The sequence below is a fragment of the Sebastes umbrosus genome, chromosome 7, assembly GCF_015220745.1.
Source record: "Sebastes umbrosus isolate fSebUmb1 chromosome 7, fSebUmb1.pri, whole genome shotgun sequence".
Classification (NCBI taxonomy): domain Eukaryota; kingdom Metazoa; phylum Chordata; class Actinopteri; order Perciformes; family Sebastidae; genus Sebastes; species Sebastes umbrosus.
Genome location: NC_051275.1, coordinates 20,914,998 through 20,938,786, shown reverse-complemented (window position 1 = coordinate 20,938,786; position 23,789 = coordinate 20,914,998). Strand labels below are relative to the sequence as shown.

Here is a 23,789-nt window from a genome sequence, read left to right as displayed (position 1 = left end):
AAATAATCTTTCGATTTTAATATAGTGCTCTTAAAATATATATATTTTTATCAATGCCAACATAGTCAGTTTTTTGGTAAAGGTGGCACAGAATTGGAGCAATCCAAATAATTAACATATTTGAGATTTTATTAATACAATATTTCTGTTTTTCTGTTGTTACCCATGTGCCACACCAGTATTTTCAGGATTTGTATAATAGAAAACTAACACTATGTTCAAATCACTTTGGTCCCTGACAGTGCAATGGCACTAGACTTCCTCTGATTAATTAACCATGGCAGCACAGTAAGCAGTCAGTCAGTGTAGCAGCTTTATTCTGTGACAGATCCAAGTGTTATGCTTCAAAATATCCTGAACTGTGACAAAGTGATATCCAGTAACTTTCACTGAAAATAGCATTTTTGTTTGAGGAATGTCTCCACAAAGATTTCTTTGACATGTCATGTTTCAGAAACTACAGCTGATCAGAACAATAGTCGCCTAAAGTTAGACTAAAAGAGGCAACAGTTTGGTCAACTTTCTGCTCCTGTTTCCATTTCTGATTTTGTCACAATAACAATATTTTGATATTGGAATTCTCTTTTCCCTCGACCCCCACCGCATGAATGTCAAAGCACAGGGTTGGTTATAGCAGAAGGCCTTTGAAACAGATAGGGATTTGGTGTCTTGCTTAATAAACTACATGATTCAAATTCAAATTTTAAGCCTGATTTAGTCATAACAACTGATTTTTCAAGGCTGTGGAGAGTCTGTACTGGTTTCGTGCAAGATTGAGCAGATCAGAGAGAGCTTTATCTTTCACTGTTTGAATTTTTTAAATGATTGTGCCCTGGATGGCCAGTAGGAGCTTTCACAATGATATCCAATATTTTTTTATTTTTACATCAGGAATGACAAATCTAAACATAATCCTGCAGCTAAGGCTTAGTTTACCTCCACACCATCAGGGGTTTACTAATAACCTTGAAGTGTTTTCCAGCATTTTTAGGAGACTTTAGCAAACTTTGTGTGGGAAGAGACCTGGTGGGATGGGTTTGTATAAAGCTAATGCCTTCAACGCCACACAGGCCTTTGAAGAATTAATTTACAGTAGTTCACTTCAATCTTTTCATTTTGTTGGTTGCAACGTAACAGTTGTATTGTCTTCTGAAATGTTTTTGTCCAAATGCCGGCTGGGTCTTGGAGTGGAAACACTGCAGAGAATCTGCTGGTGTGTGGTGATCACGCAGTGTGAAAACATGACCTCCCTCCTCCGCCTCTGTCTCTGTCGGTGACTCATGTTGCTTATCCTGTTGTCACCGATCTCCGACTGTGTCCTGTAAACCATTGATCTTAGCTGTTTTCCCACGTTTGATCATTCCCTCTCTCTGCCTTCACACACACACACAGACACACACATACATACGCGTACATACACTTAGTGTCCACTCCTCCTAAGCACTTAAGTATTTCCTGTCAGACACACACTCATCTGGGCATTTTCCTTCTCCCTTTTCCTTTCCATGCACAGCTGATGCTGACACTGCTTTTTTGACTCATGCACCACACACTTACAAACATACACAAGTGATGGGCAGGCAGAGTAGAGAGAGAGAGAGAGAGAGAGATGAGGGAGGAGAGAATGAGTAGTGGAGAAAGAGAGGGCAAGAAAGCCAAAGAGGAAGGGATAAGAGTCTGGAACAAATGCGGAGGTGGAGGAAGGGTATGGAGAGGCTTTAAGGATAGATGTGTGGGCAGAAGAAATGAAAGGAGTGATGAAAGCAAGTCTGAGGAGTGCAGAGGCACAGACAAGCATCTTAGGAGAAGTACAGTATATCCTTACTATACTAACATTATATAATTAATAAATTGATTAAAATATTTAATCGCATGATTGTCTGTAGTTAATCAAGATTAATTGCACATTCTTTATCTAACACGGCAAACTGCAGCCCAACAGGCAACAACAGCTGTCAGTGTGTCAGTGTGCTGACTTGACAATGACTTGCCCCAAACTGCATGTGATTATCAAAAAGTGGGCATGTCTGTAAAGGGGAGACTCGTGGGTACCCATAGAAACCATTTTCATTCGCATATCTTGAGGTCAGAGGTCAAGGGACCCCTTTTAAAATCGCTATGACAGTTTTTCCTCGCCAATATTTAGCGCAGGTTTGGAGCTTTATTTAGCCTCCTTCCCGACAAGCTAGTATGACACGGTTGGTACCAATGGATTCCTTAGGTTTTTCTAGTTTCATATGATGTCAATATCTTCGCTCGCTTTAAAACTAAGCCCGCTACAACCTCTGAATGATCAAATAGCAGCCGGGTTGCGTTAATGCGTTAAAGAAATTAGTGGCGTTAAAACAAATTTGCGTTAACGCATTATTATCACATAAACTTTGACAGCCCTAGTTAGAGGTTAGCTATTTAAATAACCATTCAAGACTTAATCTGAAAGGTCTGTTCTGTTTGTTTTCATTCTGTCTTGCGAAACACACAAACAGATGTGTAGTGGGTGTGAGGTATTTCTAGCTGGTAATTGGGTGTTCATATTTACATATGAGGTCTCTGCCGCAGTGTCACCATGGTTGCATGAGAAGCCTAGACATGTCCAAAGGTCCCAGTGAGGGTGTGTGTTTATCCACGTGTGTCTATGTGTGTGACTTGACTTGACTTGTGTGTTCCAGAAGCGCATGGCGGCTTCGGAACCTGGTGTTTTTTTTTATTTCGAGGCCCATCAACAGGTTAGAGCAGCAACACAGCCCACGTGAGACGTACGAGGTCTTGCCTATTTTTACCGCGAGCGGTTCACAGCAACAACAGACAGTGAAAATGTTCTTTTGTCAGTATATTGACAATGCAAATGAATCACTTCAGTTTAGGTATTGTGATTGAGTCACAGCCCACTTTTTTGCGCAACGCTTTCCAAGTTACAAGCGCTTTTGCAATATAGAGATGAAACCACAAAGATTTCTTCATTAGGAAATGAGTCAGCTTTTTCTTGAAAAACCTGTTGGGTTACCATGCTAATATACTCTCTTAGCACCAGCTGTATGTCAGTAGGCGCTGTGGCTTAGTTGGTTAAAGCGCCTGTTTAGTAAACAGGAGATCCTGAGTTCGAATCTCAGCAGTGCCTTTTTTATGGTCAACACAAGGTCTTGTATCAAAACTGTGTCATGTACGGCCAACTGCAGTCACTGCAATCTGGAGTACTACTATGCTTACTCAAAGGAAATTGAGGGATTTCGACCCTATTCAGACCAGGTATTAACATGGGGCAACTTAATCTCTAGACTATCAGACAAGGCACGCAAAGTGCATTATTTTCATACTGTCGGAGATGTGTCTGTGTTTTTGTTCTGGTGCTTTCCACGGAGCTGATAGAGCGGGGAAGTGAGATCGAATCACAAGTGGTCACTCAAGACGCACGTGGAGACACATTCTAATGCCAGGTGTGAACAGACATACTTAAAGCTGTTCACTTGTAAACTGATCACTCAGGAGGCATGTTAATGCGAACTCTGAACAGGTCCTACTGGAGTGGTATGGGGTGCTGTGGCTTAGTTGGTTAAAGCGCCTGTCTAGTAAACAGGAGATCCTGAGTTCGAATCTCAGCAGTGCCTTTTCTACGGTCAGCACAAGGTCTCGTATGAAAACTTGAAATTAGCCATAGGAACATCTGTGTCATATAAGGCCAACTGCAATCTGGAGTACTACTATGCTATACTCAAAGGAAATTGAGGGATTTCCACTCATCAAACAGATTGCCAAACATTTGCTGGTTCCAACTTCTTAAATGTGAGAATTAGCTCTTTTCTTGTTTCCTATCATTATACATTAAATATCTTTGGGTTTTGGAATATGTTGTTCTAAAAAAAATAAGCAATTTGAACATTCCCATATCCCATTTTTCTACAGTTGAGATTGTGGATCAGGGGAAGGTGAATGTGAAGTGCTGTTCTTTTTCTGAAAAACGCCTGAGACTTCGACCCTGTTCATACCAGGTATTAACATGGGGCTACATAATCTCCAGACTATCAGACAAGGCATGCAAAGTGCATTATTTTCATACCGTCGGAGATGTGTCTGTGTTTTTGTTCTGGTGCTTTCCACGGAGCTGATAGAGCGGGGAAGTGAGATCAACTCACACTTTTCCACTGGTAGCACTGGTGCTCCCAACTTTCTCAGTTGGTCGCACAAGCACATGATTTGGTCGCACCCTTTTTTTTGTGTTACAGCATGGTATTAATCAATGACCTTGCATGCTAATAAATAGTTAATTAGTTATAAATAGTCTTAATTTACATACCCCAGTGAAACATTGACAATGCCTTGAAACTTGATATTTGCAAAATATTTTAACTAACAGGTTTAGAGTTGCCTGCAACGGACGGACCACATTGCCTACAATAAACACACTGTGTTAGACATTGTGGCTGAAAGTGGTACTTCTTTTTCTTCACCTGTTTGTCAGCCAGTCTCTCCGTGCCTGTTGCACATTCATCATCGGTGGTGTCTGAGTTCGGCACCTCTGTTAGACTCTCCTTCACCACCAGCTTCCTCCTTTCTCTCCTCATTTTTTTTTTTTTTTTAAATAATCAACGATAGACCGCTTCATTTTGGGGAATAGCGAAACTTTGGCGCCCTGCAGTGTGTGATGCGCGTGAGCAGGGTCTGAAATTAACTTTTTTCCCCATTAACTGTGGTTTGTTATTGCCATCTATAGTGGTTATTTGCATAAAAACATAATTATTAATTGTGATTATTTAAATATAACATGTATAATAATAATTCCCTTTCTATCATCTATTTTATATTGCTGTGAAAAAAAATAGCATTTGGTCGAAAAACAAGATTTTGCATAGGGCCCCCAAAAAGTTATGACCGGCCCTGCTAGCTGCTCCTAAAGTTAGAGGAGCTGCTGGAGATGCTGCTGTCACGAGGAGAGACGACGCATGTTGGTACGGACAACATTCATTCATTGCAGCCTTGTTACCAAAAGGAGACAAAGAGAGGAGTAAGTAAGTAAATAAGTGGTTAACATCAGAGTTTTGACTCGTTAACGTAACATTATCGTTGTTTGTGTCTGTATGCGTGTGCGTGTTTATGTTGTCACGGAGGTTTAATAATAGCGGCGCGCTACACAAAACGTGCAGTCATTCTCATCATCGAAGGTTTCCACAGAACAGAGGAGAGTGCAGGAGAGGAGAGAGAGTCTGCGCAAGTGAGGAACAGAAAGCCCTGCTTTCATTTGAAATACCCAACGCTCTTACCTTGTTACCAAAATAGTAATGATCATGCACTCGCAAAATGCGACTAGGTACAAATTTTACTCGCACACGCACAAAAAAAGGTCGCATATGCCGTCTAGAGCCCTGCTTAAAGCTGTCCACGTGTGAGCTGCAGGACGCATGTTAACTGTCACTCTGAACAGGGCGTACTCGAGTGGTGTGGGGCGCTGTGGCTTAGTTGGTAAAGCGCCTGTCTAGTAAACAGGAGATCCTGGGTTCAATTCCCAGCGGTGCCTTTTTCACAGTTTGAGATTGTGGCTCAGGGGAAGTTGAATATGAAGTTCTCTCTCTCTCGCAGACTATTCTGTTTTAGGAGCATGGGGAGCACCAGCAGGATTATATCGGATATACTGTATTTCAAACCTTTTAAAATTGTATTTTTTAAAAACGTTGAATATATCAAATATCAAAAAAATTCAGTACATCAGTCATAGAACTCTCCTAAAGCCTGACATAAAGGTTCAGAAGTTGTGCATTAAGCACTTAATGTTTCACTTAAACGTGGTTGTTCAGCACATTACTCGCAGGTTAAACCTTCTCTGTTTGAAAAGCAACATGTTTAAGGTGATTCAATTCAATATATTGCTTTTATGAAACTATATGTGGAGGTTGCCAACCAAAACTTCTTAATTGACCATTGACATGGCACTGTTGTTTAGTTGTTTAAAGCGACTTTGTCGTAAACAAGAGACACTAGATTCAAATCCCAGCAGTGCCTTTAAGGTTAGTGGAAGATCATGGTCATAGCAAGTAAACTACATCATTAAAGTCTGGCAACTTAAAACACTTGGTTAAATGCCTCTGCCACAGTCGTGTGGTTGGACAAAGTTTGATATTTGCTAAGGCTCAAATGCTTTCAATGTAGACACGCCATAAGGAAAATGTACAAAATGTAAGTAAGTAAGGCTGGCAAGTTTTTTCCCCCTGGTGCCGGGGTTCTCACTTATTACTCAAAGGTCTGCATTTGATTTTCATTTAAGGTCAGAGGTCCGGAACGATTGGCAATAACAAAATAACATAAAAATAGGCTCTTGTATTTATAACACCAGTAGAGATACTGTAGGTATCGTTTATTGATACTCCTTATTGGTTCGGTTCTTTGTCGATACTCTTATCAGTTATTTATCATTACTAAATAATTTCTTTTTAATATATTATTTAAAACAAGAATGATTTCAGAACAGGATTAGAATTTGTTTATAGTTTAAATATAACTACATGTTTCTAGAGCAGCCACAGTAATGTTACTAATGTAAACTCCTTAATTTTTCAATGGAAACAATCTAAAATGTCAATAAAATAATCACATTCTTGACTGAAATTGTTGGTTTCATGTACGTATCATAACAACGGCTTGTATATCCGCAGTCCTCGGTTTTCCAGTTTCCCTTTTTGAATGACAAATACAGACTACCGCCACCTGCTGGTAGGGAGAGGTATTTCATCTCACGCAGACGCAGAACGTCTGTGCTAACTGGTTGTCGGCTGTAGTCATTGCGGTGTGTTTGGGTGCAACTTGTCGGCCTTCATCGCTGCTAGTTCTCTGATTCCAAGTTGGTGTGTCTGTAGCATAACAGTAATCAGTTTATGGTGATGCAATATATTGCTTTTATGAAAACTCTTTTTCGAGGATACCAAGCTAAAGATCGTCCTTTCCAAGGTCATTGACAGGGCGCTGTGGCTTAGTTGGTCAAAGCGCCTGTCTAGTAAACAGGAGATCCTGCGTTCAAATCCCAGCAGTGCCTTTTATACGTCAGCATAAGTCTTGTATCAAAACTTGAAAGAAGAAAGCTCCAGTGGTGGATTGTGTACAGGAATGTGAGTGTGATTCCAAGCATAAGCGGTCACTGTTGCAGTTACTGGAGCCTGGAGTATAACCATGCTATCTTTGGGTTTTGCAATGTGTTGTTCTAACAGATAAGCAATCTGAACATTGCACTGAGGGTGAGTCTTATGGGGCGCTGTGGCTTAGTTGGTAAAGCGCCTGTCTAGTAAACAGGAGATCCTGGGTTCAAATCCCAGCGGTGCCTTTTCACAAAGTGCTATTCTCCGATGTCATCCTGAATTTACTGTAGAGGTTCTACAGATGTGGCACAGCTGAGATGCTCATTAGTCCCTGTAGTTGTATGGTTGTACTTGTATTATTTTTGTTTGGTTGAAGGATGATTATGCATGAAACATGGTTTATTCTAACAATTTGTCATTGTTTTGTGTTGTTAATTGATTTCCAATCATAAATATACACACATATTTGCATAAAGCAAGCATATTTGTCCACTCCCATGTTGATAAGAGTATTAAATACTTGACAAATCTGACATTTTGAACAGATAAAATGCAATTAATTTGCGATTAATCACGATTAATCATACACAGTCATGCGATTAATCACAATTCAATATTTTAATCGACTGACAGCCATAGTTTTTATACAATACAGTCATCAATTCATGATAATTAACCTTTGAGACAGTAAATATTTCTGTTGCACACAAGAGGCTCCAGTCCACACATAACAGAACTGTGTTTGTCAGGGCTTTGTATTGCAGCATGTTGATACTGACATAAAGAATGAAAACGGCTGTCACTGCTGATCTAGTTTAGTTTGGAATTGAGGACACACATCTGTCCAACAGCAAGAAGAAAAAAGAGATTTAATGCCCCGAGTCAGCCTGAGTTCTCACATACTAACATCTGTGATCATCAAGTGTCATGTTGCAAAGCAGGGTGACTTTGTTCAACTCAGTTTGATGTGAGAGATCACATGAATGGTGCGATTATACAGAATTATTCCTTTCTGGAATAAGTCATGTTGATGTAACTATTATGAATTTAAACATCAAATTCTTTTCCATTTATATATTTGGTTTGAGGTTTGGAAATAACCAACAGTTAGGAACGGCACAAAACTACACTGCTCAAAAAAATGAAGGGAACACTTAATCATCACAGTATAACACCAAGTCAGTTAAACTTCAGGGATATCAATCTGTCTATTTAGGAAGCACAAGTGATTGTGAATCACTTTCACCTGCTTTGGTGCAAATGAAAGTGACAACAGGTGCAACGGACGGAGAGGCAACAGCAAGACAACCCCCAAAAAGGGAATGGTTTTGCGTGTGGTGGCCACAGACAATTGCTCTCTCCTTATCCTTCATGACTGACTCATCTCTAGTTTTGTGTTCTGCAAGTGTCCTTGTCACTACTTGTAGCATGAGGAGGTGCCTGCAGCCCAATCAGGTTGCACAGGTAGTCCAGCTCCTCCAGGATGGCACATCCATACGTGTGTTCGCAAGAAGGTTTGCTGTGTCTCCCAGCATAGTCTCAAGAGCATGGAGACTGGCCGTTGCACGAGGAAGGCTGGACAGGGCCGTAGAAGGGTGTGCATGTTTCTGACCAAAACTGTCGGAAACAGACTCCATGAGGGTGGCATGAAGGCCCGGCGTCCTATAGTTGGATCTGTGCTCACAACCAAGCATCGTGCAGCTCGATTGGCATTCGCCAGAGAACACCAGAATAGGCAAGTCCGCCATTGGCGCCCCGTTGTCTTCTCTCTCGCCACAGACTGTCCAGGAGCTTGGGAGTGAATACAGGCACGCCGGGGCTGTGATTTAAGTGTTCCCTTCATTTTTTTAAGCAGTGTATTTAAAGCCATAGATATCAGATGGGCTTGAGTCCTTTTTCACATGGTTTTCTCGCTATTTTGTGGAGCAAATGCTTGTGTTCAAGTCTCAAAAGACCTGCCCCGTGTGAGGCTCGAACTCACGACCTTCAGATTATGAGACTGACGCGCTGCCTACTGCGCCAACGAGGCCTGCGGGACATGCTGAGCATGTGTGTTTTAGCCTGCAGACTGCATACTGGAGGTCGGGGGTGGAGGTGTCTGTGTGATCAGGGGAGGGAGTGTTTCGTATTTCAGCTGACATGCTCTAGGGTGGAGTTAAACACTAAACATATTCTCTAGCCTCACGCAGTACATCATTGACAGTTGGAAATATTGCGGATTTGTGTGCAGGATTTAAACGGACTTGTTCAGTCATTCAACATTTCTCATACCTCTCTTTAGCTGGAGCCAGAAGGTTTAACACAAAATGAGGCCTTGAGAAACATTTGACAAGAAGCACTGTCCTATTTGTTTGGGCTGTAATTAGCATAGAGAGAATTGGCAGTAATTATGCTGTCTACACTTACAGTAAGTGTGGAGAATACACAGAAAGGAAGTGTGCCTTCCTTTCTGTGTATTCTCCCACTGCTTCTCTTCCCTTCTCTGTCCGCCTGTGGTCCCTGAGTTTGTTTTTTAAACAGCATTGGTTTGGTGAGTTGAAATTATAATAAAATGTAGTACTACAATAAAAAAACATGGACTTTCTTATTATTGCAGTACTACATAAAAAAAACATGGCATTTGTTATTATTTTTTCATTGCTTTGATTGCGGGATGCCTGGAGCCGGTAAAACCTGTTTCTTCTTGCATTATGTGAACTTAAGTTGGTGAACTATAATTCAATTGTCCAAACAAATATAGACTATCTCTTGTAACTGATAATAATCAATAACAGCAATTATCCAAAATAGGCAGTCCTTGTCTCTGTCATGTTTTAACTCCCCCAAATCCAAGTCTCTTGTGTGTGCCAGTACCAGTCATACATATCTGCCCAATCTGTATTATTCCCCACATAATACAGATCTCTGGTCTGAAAAAAAATTGTCATTTTTTCAACAAAAAAAAAACTTGTCCAAGGCTTCTTATCAAGCCCTTAACAAGTGATTGAAATGGGAGTTCCCAAGTGGGCTAGTGAGTCATAAACATTTGCATGTAAATGAACAAAAAGAGATGCTAATGATTAGGTTATTCCTGAAACCACTTCCATACAATACTTACATTTACGTGTGAAAACGACTCCCATCCACACTAAAAAAAACCCCCAGAACAATAGGAAAATGGCTTGATCTCTTCTTCTTCCGATCAGTTGACACGCAACAAAGTTGTACCTTACAGTCATGATTTGATCTAGATAAGTCTTGAAGGGCTAAACCTTTCAATGATGACTTACATTGTGTGTGAATGTAGCTGAAAACAAGTTGTTCCTATTGACACGTTTCTATTTTCAAACAAGTATTAAAAAGTGATTTCTACATGGCTCAGGAATGATACCTGTCAATCAAAATAAACAGTAAATCTGGTGCTGCTGCACTATGATGTTATCAAATCACTATTTTATGCTACCAAGTCTTTTGACAACATTAAAACTTTCATTAACATTCAAGTCTCATAACATCGGCCAGAAAGCCCAGTACCTGGTGCTCTAACTACATTTCCCCTAATTTCTCAAATTCTTTGTAACAGTAACAGCAATCTGTTTATGGTGATGCAATCCAATGCAATATATTGTTTTGATGAAAACTGTTTTCAAGGTTGCCAAGCTAAAGATCGTCCTTTCAAAGGGCATAGCTGTAGGTCTGTGACTTAAGTTGGTTAAAGCACCTGTCTAGTAAACCCAGCAGTGCCGTTAGACCTTAATAAGTATTGTTTTAAATCGCTGCCCTTGTCTTTAGCCTTTGGTAATCCAAAAACATGTTAACAACATACTCCAGTGGTCTGTGGCAGTGATGGGTTTTGACTAGGGCTGTTAATCGATTGAAATAAAGGGGAGACTCGTGGGTACCCATAGAACCCATGTTCATTCATATATCTTGAGGTCAGAGTTCAAGGAACCCCTTTGAAAATGGCAATGTCATCCAAGTTTGGAGCGCAAGTTGTGAAATTAGTGGCATTAAAAGGAATTTGCGTTAATGCGTCATTATCGGGTTAACTTTGACAGTACTAGGTTTGGGCGGTGAATTTTATCCTAGGTATCAATAGCAGTTGCTGTGGCTTAGTTGGTTAAAGTGCCTGTCTAGTAAACAGGAGATCCTGGGTTCAAATCCCAGCAGTGCCTTTTCTAAAGCCAACACAAGTCCTGAAACTTGAAAGAAGAAAATTCCAGTAGGGGATTAGTCACATGGACATTTGTGTGATTCCAATCAAAATTGGTTAATTGCAATCGCTGAAATCTGGAGTGTTGCCATGCTGAACTAAAAGGAAATTGGATTTCCATTATCAAACAGAAATGCCAAATATTCGCTGGTTTCAACTTCTTATCGGATAACTATGCCCATTTTCAAAATGAATACATGTTCATTACTATTCCTATGGTCTAAGAAAGTCAAAACATATCAGTAAACATGAACAACTATTTCCCAAATCCAAAAACTAGAGTGCTAAAACTCAAATGTGATGTAATCAAGTATAACATCTGGAACTGCTCCATAGACAATGAATAGATGACACTGAGAGCACCCAGGGGAATACTATATAGTATATGGGAACATTTTCTGTTTCACAACTGAGAACACTACAGTAGAATTAAGCTCATTTGGGTATAAAAAAGAAATCAAACATTCTGTGGCTTCACTAAATCCGTCTCCCATTCATTGTCTACGGGGCAACTCCACACTTTATACCCTATGACATCACAAGTTTAAGACTTACTTCTCTGGTTTCTTGCTTTGAGAGAGAGTAGTTCATGTTCACAAACATTGATTGAACTTTCCTTGACCATGGAAATAACATATTGGAATTCTTAATTTGGATTGTGTTCCCCTTTAAATGTGAGAAATACTTTCTTTTGGAAAAAGTCAGGACCTATGAGGCGCTGTGGCTTAGTTGGTAAAGCGCCTGTCTAGTAAACAGGAGATCCTGGGTTCAAATCCCAGCGGTGCCTTTTCTACAGTGCAGTTTTGTTGTGATTGTGGATCAGAGGGTGAAAGTGAAGTACTGAAAAAAGTCTGAGACTTACAAACTGTGTGCTCCAATATCCATGCTACCATACTATGTAGCAGGCCAGAAAAAGATTTAGTATGTCCCAATACACAGTATGTCAACTGCACCATGCCAAAAATACCAGGATGTCCCGCATACGGTCGCAGTTTGCAGTGTGCAAGCCAGCTATTCTGACCCACAATCCTCACAGCGAATATATGAGCAAGAGGGTCAAAGTTCAAGGCGCAATGTTATGACGAAGTAGTATGTCCCCATTTTATGCATACTGCATGCAACAGTACGAACTTTGTAAGGGCAGCTGCAGAAAAAGTATGCGATTTGGAACGCAGCCAAACTTCCATCCACAATGCATTGTACCTCCACTTATCGATATCAAACTCAACCTCTGTGCAAATGTAAACGCCTTGATAGTGGGGGACAAAATTATGTACAGAAAAATGCAAAACTGATTCTGATTTTAATAAGATTAGTCAATTTTTGTGGCGTTGTAGGTCTCAAACTTCTTGTCCAGTAATTCTCTAATTCCTGTCTAGTAAACAGGAGATCCTGGGTTCAAATCTCAGCAATGCCTTTTCTACAGCTGTTGAGATTGTGGATCAGGGGAAGGTAAATGGGAAGTGCTGTCCTCGGCAGTGCCCAGGAGGCGAACTGGCACCTCTCCAGCTACCAGTCCACACTCCATACTTGGTCCATGCGGGGACTTGAACCGGCAACCCTCCGGTTCCCAAGCCAAGTCCCCTCGGACACAAGGCGTATTACAAACTGCATCAGAAACAATCACTTCTCTAAAAAAAGATCCAATGATTACAAAATCACCCAGCGGTGTGAGACGTTAAAGTTTTAAAATCCTTTATAATTCATTCCAGTCCTCAAGAGTCAGGTAAAACTGTGATTTAATTTTAGAAGAGACCATTCTACTTTTTTCATATCGTACACAATGATGGGTATGATACAGTATTATGTTAAAATATGCAGGTAAACTGTTTGTGCACCTGGTGTCATCATCATCTCCAGTATACATGCTGCTTTGTTCATTCGGTAAACAGTACATTTATCTGTCTGTGTAATCGTATACCTTATGTTATGTTTTTCATTCTGCACATTCCTGGGCTGTGATAAGAGCTTCCACTGTCTTTGCTGTCAGGATGTTGTGTGATGTAGAGATGGCAAGGGGAACATTTTGTGGGTCAGAACGTGCATCAGTCTGGCATTAAGAGACAGAAAAGTCCACGGCTGAGACGTCTGAGGAGACCAAACATGATTGTCACACTTAGCTGCTTTTTTAATTACAGTACAGAAACTATTAATGAAAAAAGAATCAGATTTATATATTCTTCCTCCTATGTGTATACATCTCTACAATATACTTTGGTTTGTCTTACAAATGACAATAACTTGTGAGCTGCTAGTTGAATTTATAACAATTATTTAATATTACATATAATAGTCACCCCCTTCAGACACTTGAACAAATCTCTGTCTCTTTCTCTCTCTTTAGGACCTACAGTCTGAAGAAGGGACAGCTGGAGAGGGACTATGCACAGGTAAGACTGGCTGGACTCTTGTTGAATACGTGAATCAAGCAAATATCAGTACATCAGTCTTAGAACTCTCTTAAAGCCTGACCCAAAGGTTTAGAAGTTGTCCATTACTGTAAGCACTTCATATTTTAAGTAAATCTTTATTATTTACAGATGAAAGCCATTGTGCTCTTCCTCCATTTTCTTTTATTTTGTAATTTCTGACTTAAAGGCACTCTGTTTGTGGTGAGTCAAAACAATGTATTGCGTTTATGAAATTCGATTTTGAGGTTAACATCCTGATGACTGCTTTTTGTCAGCCCATTCATATAGCGCCCAGGCTTGTTTTTTGTTTGTTTTGGAGTTTTTCAAGCCATTGTTTATAGGACAGTGGATAGTCTAGAAAGGGGGAGAAAGAGGAGGTGACATGTGGAAAAAGGCCACAGGTTGGATTCAAACCCAGGCATGCAGCAGCTAGGAGTAACCTTATGGGCGCCCACTCTACCAACTGAGCTATGGGGTCACCTGGTGCCCAGGCTTAGTTGGCCAAACTGGTTTCTAGTAAACAGGAGATCCTGGGTTCAAATCCCAGCAGTTAATTTTCTACGGTTAGCTCAAGTCTCGTATCAAAACTTGAGAGAAGAAAGCTGCAGCGGGGGGATTAGGTACAGGAACATTTGAATGCTGGAGTACTACTATCCTAAACTCAAAGGAAATTGACGGATTTTCATTATCTAACAAAAATGCCAAACATCTGCTGTTTCCAACTTCTTAAATGTGACAATTTGCTGCTTTTCTTGTTAATGTATATCATTGAACATTGAGTTGAGTTTTGGAATGTGTTGTTCCAACAAATAAGTGATCGTCACATTGCTCAGTGATGAGGAGACCTATGTGGCGCTGTGGCTTAGTTGGTAAAGCGCCTGTCTAGTAAACAGGAGATCCTGGGTTCAAATCCCAGCGGTGCCTTTTCTACAATCTAGTGCAGTTGTGCTTGAGGATATCAAACTGTAATGTTGTGCAATTGTAAATGCTTTGATGGGGTATTTTAAAATTATAGAATAGAAATCTGTCAGGATGAGATAAGTCAACTTTTATGGCCTGAGATCATACTTGTAGGCCCAAGACGTCTTGTGAGTTAACATGTTGTGGATCATACTTCTATTCTGTTTTTAGGAGCACTGTGGGAGCCCCAGGAGGATTATAGAGCACATAGTGTATTTCAAAAAGTTGTAGTTAGGTTGTTGGTTCTGGGCAAATGTTCCCAGCAGGCCTGTAGCTAGCTTTGAGAATGCTGAGATCATGTCTTTGGTATTTTCAATGGGAATTTCTTTACTCTGTCTATAATATTAAATAAGTTGAAATTAACTACAGTTCCCTCAATGCATTTTGGCAAGAAACAGCCAATCACCAAGCTTAAAAATATGTCACGTTATGGTTGTTTTACAGCCTAAATCAGTTGACTGTAAAACCGTTGAATATCTCAAACAAATGTCAGTACATCATTCTTAAAACTCTCCTGAAGTCTGACCTAAAAAGTTCAGAAGTTGTGAGATAAACATGGCTGTTTAGCACATTACTCACAGATTAAACCTTATAAGATAGGCCAGATAAAAGCCTGACACTTTGTCAGAATCAGAATCTGGTTTATTGCCAAGTACGTTTCACGTACAAGGAACTGCATTGGTGTATTGGTGCATAACATAAACATAGTAAGGGAAAATTGAATTACAAATTAAAGTAAGTACAAAAATAAAGAAACATAAATATAGCATTGAAGAAAATTACAATAATAATATAAAGAAATACTATAAAAATGACGCACAATATATCTGAATTATTGTTGTATTATGCAAAATTGAAATGTACAAAGGTTCACTTTATACAAAGAATGTGCAATGTACAGGGAAATAGTCCCAATGATGTGCGTTAATGTAACACATATAGACAGACGTGAAGACGTTAATGTAACATGTAGTGTGTATGGGAGGGGATAAGAGGCCATATCAGTTGGGGTCCCGGGCCTTATTGATGAGGCCAGTTGCGGATAAAAAGAAACTGTTTTTGTGGCGTGAGGTTTTGGTCCTGATGGGCCGCAGTCTTCAGGAAATCCACAACCTACTCCACTGTCTTCAGAGCATTGAGCTCCAAGTTGTTCTGTCTGCACCAGGTCACCAGATGGTCAATCTCCCACCTGTAGGCGGACTCATGATGGCGGTGTCCGTGAGCTTGACAGACTGGTGACTGGAGCAGCTGTTGGTGTACAGGGAGAAGAGCAGAGGGGACAGAGCGTAGCCTTGAGGGGAACCGGTGCTGATGGTTCAGGAGTCTGAGAAGTGTTTCCCCAGCTTCACGTGCTGTTTCCTGTCAGACAGGAAGTCTGTGATCCACCTGCAGGTGGGGTCAGGCACATGTAGCTGGGAAAGCTTGTCCTGCACCAAAGCCGGAGAGCTTTCTTTTATGAGACTTTATTTTGAGGTTGCCAACGGAAACATTGCATCTTAATTGTCCATTGACATGGCGCTGTGGCTTAGTTGGTTAAAGTGCCTGTCTCGTAAACAGGAGACCCTGGGTTCAAATCCCAGCAGTGCCTTTTCTACAGTTTGTAGTTGAGGAGATTGTGGTTGATGGAAAGGGATATGTGAAGTATCAAACAAATAGCAGCGCATCAGTCTCAACTCTCCTAAAGCCCGGCCACAAGGCTCACAAGTTGTGCATTAAGCACTTGTTTTCAGTTGAACTTGACTGTTCAGCACATTTATTACAGATTAAACTTAAACTGTTAAATTAATGCTTAAGGGTTATTTGTTTCAGGCGACTGGCCAGTATGTGAGAAGCCGAACACATCAGAGGAGATTAAAAAAGTGAATGGTTGTGAAACGTTTGAATGAAAGTATTGAGCTATAGTTGAGTCAAACTTAAACTGCCACTTTGCTTTTTGCTTGAGGCCTCAAGCAGCAAAAAAAATTGGCAAAGCAGAACTGATCGTTTGCAAACCCCTTGAAATGCCCTCATGCAATTAGAGCACTTTTGATGCCGACAGCATGCTCTAATACCATTTTAAGATGGGGTCCCTTTTTATGAGTGAACATTTAATTTCATAAAATGCTTTTTTTTTCTTCCAGTATATGTTCAGACAAACTCGGCTGCATCAGACGGATACATTTTATTTTGGTACTTTAATTTTCAGTCAGTCCCTATAGCTTTGTTTACATTTAACTGTCAAGCGAATTTTAAGCAAACTTTTGAAATGTCGTAACAAAAGAACTGCAAATTAGGCCCGTTTCCATTAACAGGTCTGGAGCGAATAAATCTGTCTAAATCAGCGTAGTTTGGTCAGAAGTTGGCGCTATAGGCTACGCATGGCTGTAATCCACCAGTAAACAGAGTAGAAGAAGTAGAGGTTGCAAACCAGAAATAAAACATGTTGGCTTGGCCATCTAACCATACAAGACAAAAATGTAGAGAGGTCTTCAGGAATTTGTTCAATTAGGTTCAAAGTTTAAATTGTTATTTCATGTCAGCTAGTACTGGCCATGTTTCATGTTGCCCGAAGACAAAGACAAGAATTCACGAGTTACTGGAATAACCAAGAAGATGTCGACAGCTGATCGGTCACGTGAGTTAAATGTTCACTACGTCAGTCTTTATTCAGCAAAGGTGTTTCTATAACATATTAAGCGCGTCAGCTCTTTTTTGACAAAGGCAAACCCCACCTCAAGGGAGCGTAAAAAACTTTTTTTTGCAAGTGCGAATAAGGATATGTGAATGGAAATGCGGCTACTGTGTCTCTTCTTGTGTGCATGTAAGGGAAGTACATCCTGTGCTGCCAACTTGGGCCAGGTGCTTTGCAAAAATGAGACCTGCTGACTTATTTTTGATTCATTCTTCAAATGCATGAAAGTTCACACATGTGCTGCAGGCCACATTTGGTTTCACTTCCCATATTCCTGTTTTGTTATTCGCAGATGTTTCAGTGTTTCTTTCTCCCTCTTTCTTTCAGGTATTCTTTGTTCCTGTTTCTAGATTTATGAAATGCTGCATAGTTATCATGAATCTCGTAATTTGGAGACAGCAACAGATTGCTGCATGTAAATAAGCCCTTTATCCACTCAGCACTAGATGTAGCTATTTTTCAGTGTATACTGCTTTGTATTTTTGCCACTTGACAATTCTACCTATCAGCCCTAAATGATCTGAGTGGACTTCTTTAACAAGCAGGATTTCAATCTCGCAACTTCCACTCCCAAACCAACAGATGGTCTGATTTGTGTTGGTTCAAACAGCGTATACACACGATCTCTCTTCCTCTTTTTCTTACTGAGCGCTTAAAGCCAGGTGGGCCTAAATAATAGAGGTTAAGCTTCTAAGGCTGGAGTACTCATTCAGTAGCTTTATACAATGTTCTTCGATTTTATATACAGATGGTAATAGGCAGATTAATTGACAATGAAAATAATCATTATTTACATTTGCTACTGGTCTTACATCAAGGAAAAAGTTGTTTGTGTAGACTGCTTTAGTATATTTTCAGTAGGGCTGTCAATCGATTCAAATATTTAATCACGATTAATGGCATGATTGTCTATAGTTAATCGTGATTAATCGCAAATTATTTGCACATTTTTTATCTGTTCAAAATGTACCTTAAAGGGAGATTTATCAAGTATTTAATACTCTAATCAACATGGGAGTTTGCTTTATGCAAATGGGTATATATATATTTATTATTGGAAATCAATTAAAAACAAAAAACAATGACAAATATTGTCCAGAAACCCTCACAGGTACTGCATTTAGCATCAAAAATATGCTCAAATCATAACATGGCAAACTCAAGCCCAACAGGCAACAACATCTGTCAGCATGCTGTCTTGACTATGACTTGCCCAAAACTGCATGTGATTATCATAATGTGGGCATGTCTGTAAAGGAGAGACTCGTTGGTACCCATAGAACCCATTTTCATTCACATATCTTGAGGTCAGAGTTCAAGGAATCCCTTTGAAAATGACCATGATGCCAACATTTACATGGTTGGTATGGTACCAATTCCTTAAGGTTTTTTAGTTTCATATGATGCCAGCATCTTCACTCTACCTTTAAAACTGAGCCCGCTACAACCTAAATATTGCAAATTGCGTTAATGCATTAAAGAAATTAGTGGCGTTAAACCAAATTTGCATTAACGAGTTATTATCGTGTTAACTTTGACATTCCTAATTTTCAGATTTTACTTTTCAGGCAATGAAATTGAATCGCATTGAGTTAAGTTAAGGATTGTCGAAACAGAGCTTTTGATCCCTTGAAACTGAGAAAGATTTCAAGCTACAGTGCTGTATCATCAGCTATATCATCAGTATTCAGACTTGAGGGAGCACATTTGCAAGTGTTTGTATTTCTAAACATGGTGCGCAGGAATGACTGCTTCCTACCATGAAATTATTTTTACCCATCAGACAGCCACTGTGAAGTGTGCTGCAGATTTGTGAGGATGCACAAAACCAAAAATACATTTCCCAGTAGACGGCTATGTCAGCATACCCCTCTCACTAAGCATTAGTTGAACGGCGTCTACGTATGGAAACCAAGCAGTGCCTGCCGCAAACACTGAAAGATTTTTATTGTATTTTGATGCTGCTGAGCTTAAGCTCCCCGCACATGCACATACAGACACCCTGAGAAACGCTCTCAGCTGCAAAATCCTCCTGTAGCTTAATGAAAAACATTTGAATACATTACCGATCCAGTCCCTAACTACATATTAACATACAAATATTCACTCTCTGCTGTCCACACACAAATAGCTCTTATTTTATAGCCCAAATATCCTGATAGTACACATGAGAGGATGAGATTGAGAGAGTGAAGATGTGCAGAGATTGGAGAAAAGTGCTTGTTTGTGTGTGTGTTTGAGCGTGTGCGTCTTCATTTGCATGTGGTTTGAATGATTAAGTGTGGGTTTCCTGTGGTCAACCCCTCTGGTTTCAGACACTCATTATCTCCCCCTCTCCCTCACTGCGTCTTGCTTTCTCTCTATCTCTCACTATTCTCCCTCAGCACTGTCTTGTTCACCTTAGAAATAGAGGTTGCCTAGCAACAATCCCCCCCTTATTCAGTAGGACAATGGATCCCCTCCTAATTGTAGGCGTGTGCACGTATGTGCGTTCATTAATGTTCGGGAATGTCTGAGAGCAGTGTTTTTTTTATGGATGAAGGGGAAATAAATAAGCAAACTAATTATTCATTCCCCTTACTGTTATTAAAATAGCATTTTATTATGGCACGTCTGCCCTTGCCTCTTGTCTCTCTTTCCACTACACACTCAGGTAGTCGACCACTGGCGGAAACTCACCTCACTCATCGGCCCCCTCCTGGCGATACACACAGAAATCCAGCCACTCAGCTGGTCCAACAGAGAGACGGACAGAGAAAGTGAGAGGAAGACGGAGGGAGGGCGCAGGCTGTAAGGGACAGACAGAAAAAGACATGAGCGTTTAACCAACTAGAGCAAAAGAGCAGAGAGGTGGTGTCGAAAGGACAACAGAGCGAGAAAGAAAGTGACTGTTCTGTAACCTTTGTCTTTTCACTGTGTCAGACCCTGTGTGAAGGAGTCGCACGCCACAATTACCAGCCGCCAATCAAACGCGGCATGATATCTGTGTGTGTGTGTGTGTGTGTTATGCATGTGAGTGTTCGCTATTTGTCCTGTATTTACACTCCCACGATCAACATTGCTGGAATAGTTTTAGGCTGGGGTCACCCTTCACTGTACTGCCCAAAAAGGCCAGCCTGCTGGGGCTGTCGCTGTGTGTCGGCGTCCCTCTGCGCACCCGTAGTGCAATGTTACATGTAAATCAGCCTTAACAATATGGGTGTTTTTCGTGGTCTGTAACTTCTCTGAATAAAATGTGAATTTCCAGGTTAAATTTATGCACAAGTTCAGAAATAGACTACCCACAAGATGATAATCCGCAAACAAAACACACTCAAAACAGAGCTCTTCAAAATTATTATTACATTCTCTCCTCTCCTCTCCTCTCCTCTCCTCTCCTCTCCTCTCCTCTCCTCTCCTCTCCTCTCCTCTCCTATCCAACTTGTCTTTTGCCCTTCTTCATCTCCTCCTCTGTCTGTATTCTTCTCACCTTTTCTTCCTTCCATACATTGGTACATAACAATAACTCATGCACATATCCATTAAAGGGACAGTGTGTAAATCTAGTGGTGTGGTTGCAGATTGCAACCAACTGAGTACCCTTCCGCTCACTCCTCCCTTTCCAAGACTGCGTTAACGTGAGCCGCTGAGTGCATCCTTACCATAATAACACTACTTTAGGAGCAACGGAAGTCAGACGGCGGCTGGTGGTGCCATGGTTTTGCACTCTGCGGCTCACATTATCGCTGTTTCACAAGCATGTCGGCAACAACTACGGTGGCCTTCAGGTAGCGGACTCCATGAAGAGGACCCGCTCCCTATGTAGACATGAAATCTTCCTGTTTTCTCTCTCTTACACATAAACACACACACATAGGATCCCACGCAATACCTTTTTACAACACGTCATTGCTGTCTGTTACAATCTTTTAAACAAAAGCATCACAGCTCTGTCTCCCTCCTCTTCCATTCACCCTCCTCTTACTTATCCCCCGTCTTTACCTGAGCTTACTCTGCAGATGCGGATGTCAAAGACGTCCTAGCACAACTTGCACACACACACGTTAACGAGGCAGAGAAGTGCAGACGGGGAAGAGCCGGGGGAGAGAAAATCCAGTATATTGATTTGGGAGGAAGTTGAGAAAGTAAAGGGGTTGAAAAGGCAGACACACAAAGGCAGGAAGAAATCAGAGAGAGAGACAGCAGATAGAAAGTGAGCGAAAGTGACTGCGCCAGAGACAGCAGAAATAATAAGTGAGTGGAGGAGCGAGAGTAAACAGAAGTATCAAGGTGACTCCGGAGTTCTTTGGCAGGATGTGCAGCAGTGACTAATGGATGGAAGGAGCAGAGTTATGAAGGGATGAATGAAGCATAGACACTGGCTGACAGTCGCTAGTAAATTATGATTCTAACAACATCCTCAACTCTCATTCTTTATTTCCAGTTTACACTGAATCAGTAGCTGTTGTTTGGGCAGTTAAGAGCTGCCTGGGTTTGGTAAAATGAGAGAACAAGCTAACAGTAAACATGTCATCCTGCATAAAATACAGTCGCCTGAGGCCAATGAGTAACAATTATGTCACCTTCTTTTGACCTGTAATTGTAGTGTCTCCCATGGACTTATCTGTAATTTAAAAAATCCCAGAATGCAGCTGTGAACACACAAATGAACTCACAGAAACCGCTTCTACAAAATGAAAATAATCACAGGCCACAGCTTACCAACTTGTATGCTTAAAATACACAATATTCAACAATAATCAGCCTCTCTTCCTTTTCCTCTTTTACTTTTTCTTTGTCTGTCAACCCCAGGATATCCTGCTGTTTGGGCACCCTGTTTGCCACTCTGATCACAAAAACAGGATGTGTGAGTGTGTCACTGTATGTGTGTTTGTATTACATTAAAAGGAGCAGTTCCACCTCACCCAGACCACACATGAAGGGCAAAGGAGAGAGAGAGTTGCCATAGTAACGCGCTGTTCAGGTGGTTGTCAGGTGATGACAGCATAGAAAGGAGGATGGAGGGATGAGAAGAGAAGGGGGTTGGGGAGAGAAATATAGGAAGATGGAGGAGAGAGTAAAGAGGGGAAGCTAGTAGAGAGAGCCAGTGAGGGAAAATGAAAGAGCATCAGCAATCGTCCCAGGTCGGCCAACAACACCTCAGCTGTCACAAATCAGTCACTCGGTGTGCTTCTCGCCATTCAGTCATTGCCAAGTTGAGCTGTCATTGCCCTCGTTTAGATAACAGGTCTGTCAGGAGTCAACAGGAGGCTTTAAATTGTGTGCTGTCAATTGATGTCGCTGTAATTGTTCCTCCTGTCCATGCTGGCTGTGAAAAAATCCCTTCCTAAGCAGGGATCAACATTAAGGATTGCCCGCTTGCCCGGGACAAGTAAAATGCCACGTCAGGCTAGTAAATCTAATTTGCCCGATAAGGCAAGTGGTAGAAATTCATTAGACACTCATTTTTTTCCGGATCTGATAATGGAAGTAGCTAAGGAGTAAGCCATCTCGCTTCCTTCAAAAACGGTGGCAGGTAAAGACAAAGTTTATGAGCTGAAGCGCATTTCAGTTATCCTGGAAACAGGAGTTTAGTTGAGTGGCATTAGAGGATGTGGGCAAAACTCCAGATTAATTAATTTAGATAAAGATTAAACCGGACAATTAACTTTAGTCTTTGTTGTTATTTGATAACCACTAATACATAAAACAGTTTGTATAGGGGAAAGTAAAAATTTACTTGATTACTGACCCACTTGCTCGACTGGGCAAGCGAAAAAAAACATTAACGTTGAACTCTACTTAGACTATTCCAATGTGGGGCTCAAAATCCACAGTCCTTATTCTGTGCAAAAAACACTTCAAATTTTAGCTGAAGCTAGCATGAGACTTCAACAGTAGAATTTACTGTGAATTAATTTGACACTATCGGCTGACTAGTATCAGAAATGTTCTGCACATAAATAGTAGGCTCCATTGAGAGTATTTAGGATGAAAACGGCATCGTTATTTATTAATGAATTAATGAATTAATTCATTAATTCATGTATTGTATTTGCCTGCTCACTGTAGCTCTATTTGCCCATAGTGAAAATGGAAAGTTGCAGCTCCTTGTCAAATACCGACTCTTTGTCACGGCCGTCAGTGTGTGATACCGCCACACAAGGCACCCTTTAGCACCGGTTTTGAGACTTACTGGGTTTTCCGTTAACACTTGCTGTGGTGATGTAGTTTAAAGAGTGAAAAGAGGAGACCACTGTTCACATATCACGTGTGTTAAGTTTCACTTTCACGTTACAATCAAGTTGTTTGTGTCCCGTGTTCACAACGTTCAGTTTCATTTTCACTTCACAAACGTAGTAGTTTTAAGCCCAACCATGTAGTTTTTTCCTAAACCTAACTAAGCGGTTTTGTTGCTTAAACCTAAAGTGACGTCAAGGGGCATGACAAAGCGGCAGTATGTGACGAGTTGGGATGAGAATGTGTTGAAAGTTCATAAAACGGGGCCTTGATCGAGA

At 40.7% G+C, this 23,789-nt stretch overlaps 1 protein-coding gene and 10 non-coding genes across 15 annotated transcripts in view; 10 read left to right on the top strand and 1 right to left on the bottom strand.

The window, feature by feature from the left end:
- Positions 1 to 23,789, top strand: part of LOC119491665 (F-BAR and double SH3 domains protein 2-like) — a 78,446-nt gene that overhangs the window by 10,917 nt on the left and 43,740 nt on the right. For all 5 annotated transcript variants that reach the window (XR_005207635.1, XM_037775830.1, XM_037775828.1 and 2 more), the window contains exon 3: positions 13,595 to 13,640. Coding sequence is in view for 4 of the 5 variants with exons in the window: in XM_037775830.1 (XP_037631758.1) it covers positions 13,595 to 13,640 (46 nt within the window). In the remaining variant the exon portion in view is untranslated. The remainder of the gene's footprint in view (positions 1 to 13,594; positions 13,641 to 23,789) is intronic.
- trnat-agu lies at positions 3,045 to 3,118 on the top strand. The gene has a single exon. It is a non-coding gene; the product is annotated as a tRNA-Thr (tRNA).
- Positions 3,532 to 3,605, top strand: trnat-agu. Its single transcript has one exon. It is a non-coding gene; the product is annotated as a tRNA-Thr (tRNA).
- On the top strand, positions 5,437 to 5,509 carry trnat-agu. Its single transcript has one exon. It is a non-coding gene; the product is annotated as a tRNA-Thr (tRNA).
- On the top strand, positions 6,945 to 7,018 carry trnat-agu. Its single transcript has one exon. It is a non-coding gene; the product is annotated as a tRNA-Thr (tRNA).
- On the top strand, positions 7,231 to 7,303 carry trnat-agu. Its single transcript has one exon. It is a non-coding gene; the product is annotated as a tRNA-Thr (tRNA).
- On the bottom strand, positions 9,015 to 9,087 carry trnam-cau. Its single transcript has one exon. It is a non-coding gene; the product is annotated as a tRNA-Met (tRNA).
- Positions 11,139 to 11,212, top strand: trnat-agu. The gene has a single exon. It is a non-coding gene; the product is annotated as a tRNA-Thr (tRNA).
- On the top strand, positions 11,965 to 12,037 carry trnat-agu. The gene has a single exon. It is a non-coding gene; the product is annotated as a tRNA-Thr (tRNA).
- trnat-agu lies at positions 14,513 to 14,585 on the top strand. The gene has a single exon. It is a non-coding gene; the product is annotated as a tRNA-Thr (tRNA).
- Positions 16,136 to 16,209, top strand: trnat-cgu. The gene has a single exon. It is a non-coding gene; the product is annotated as a tRNA-Thr (tRNA).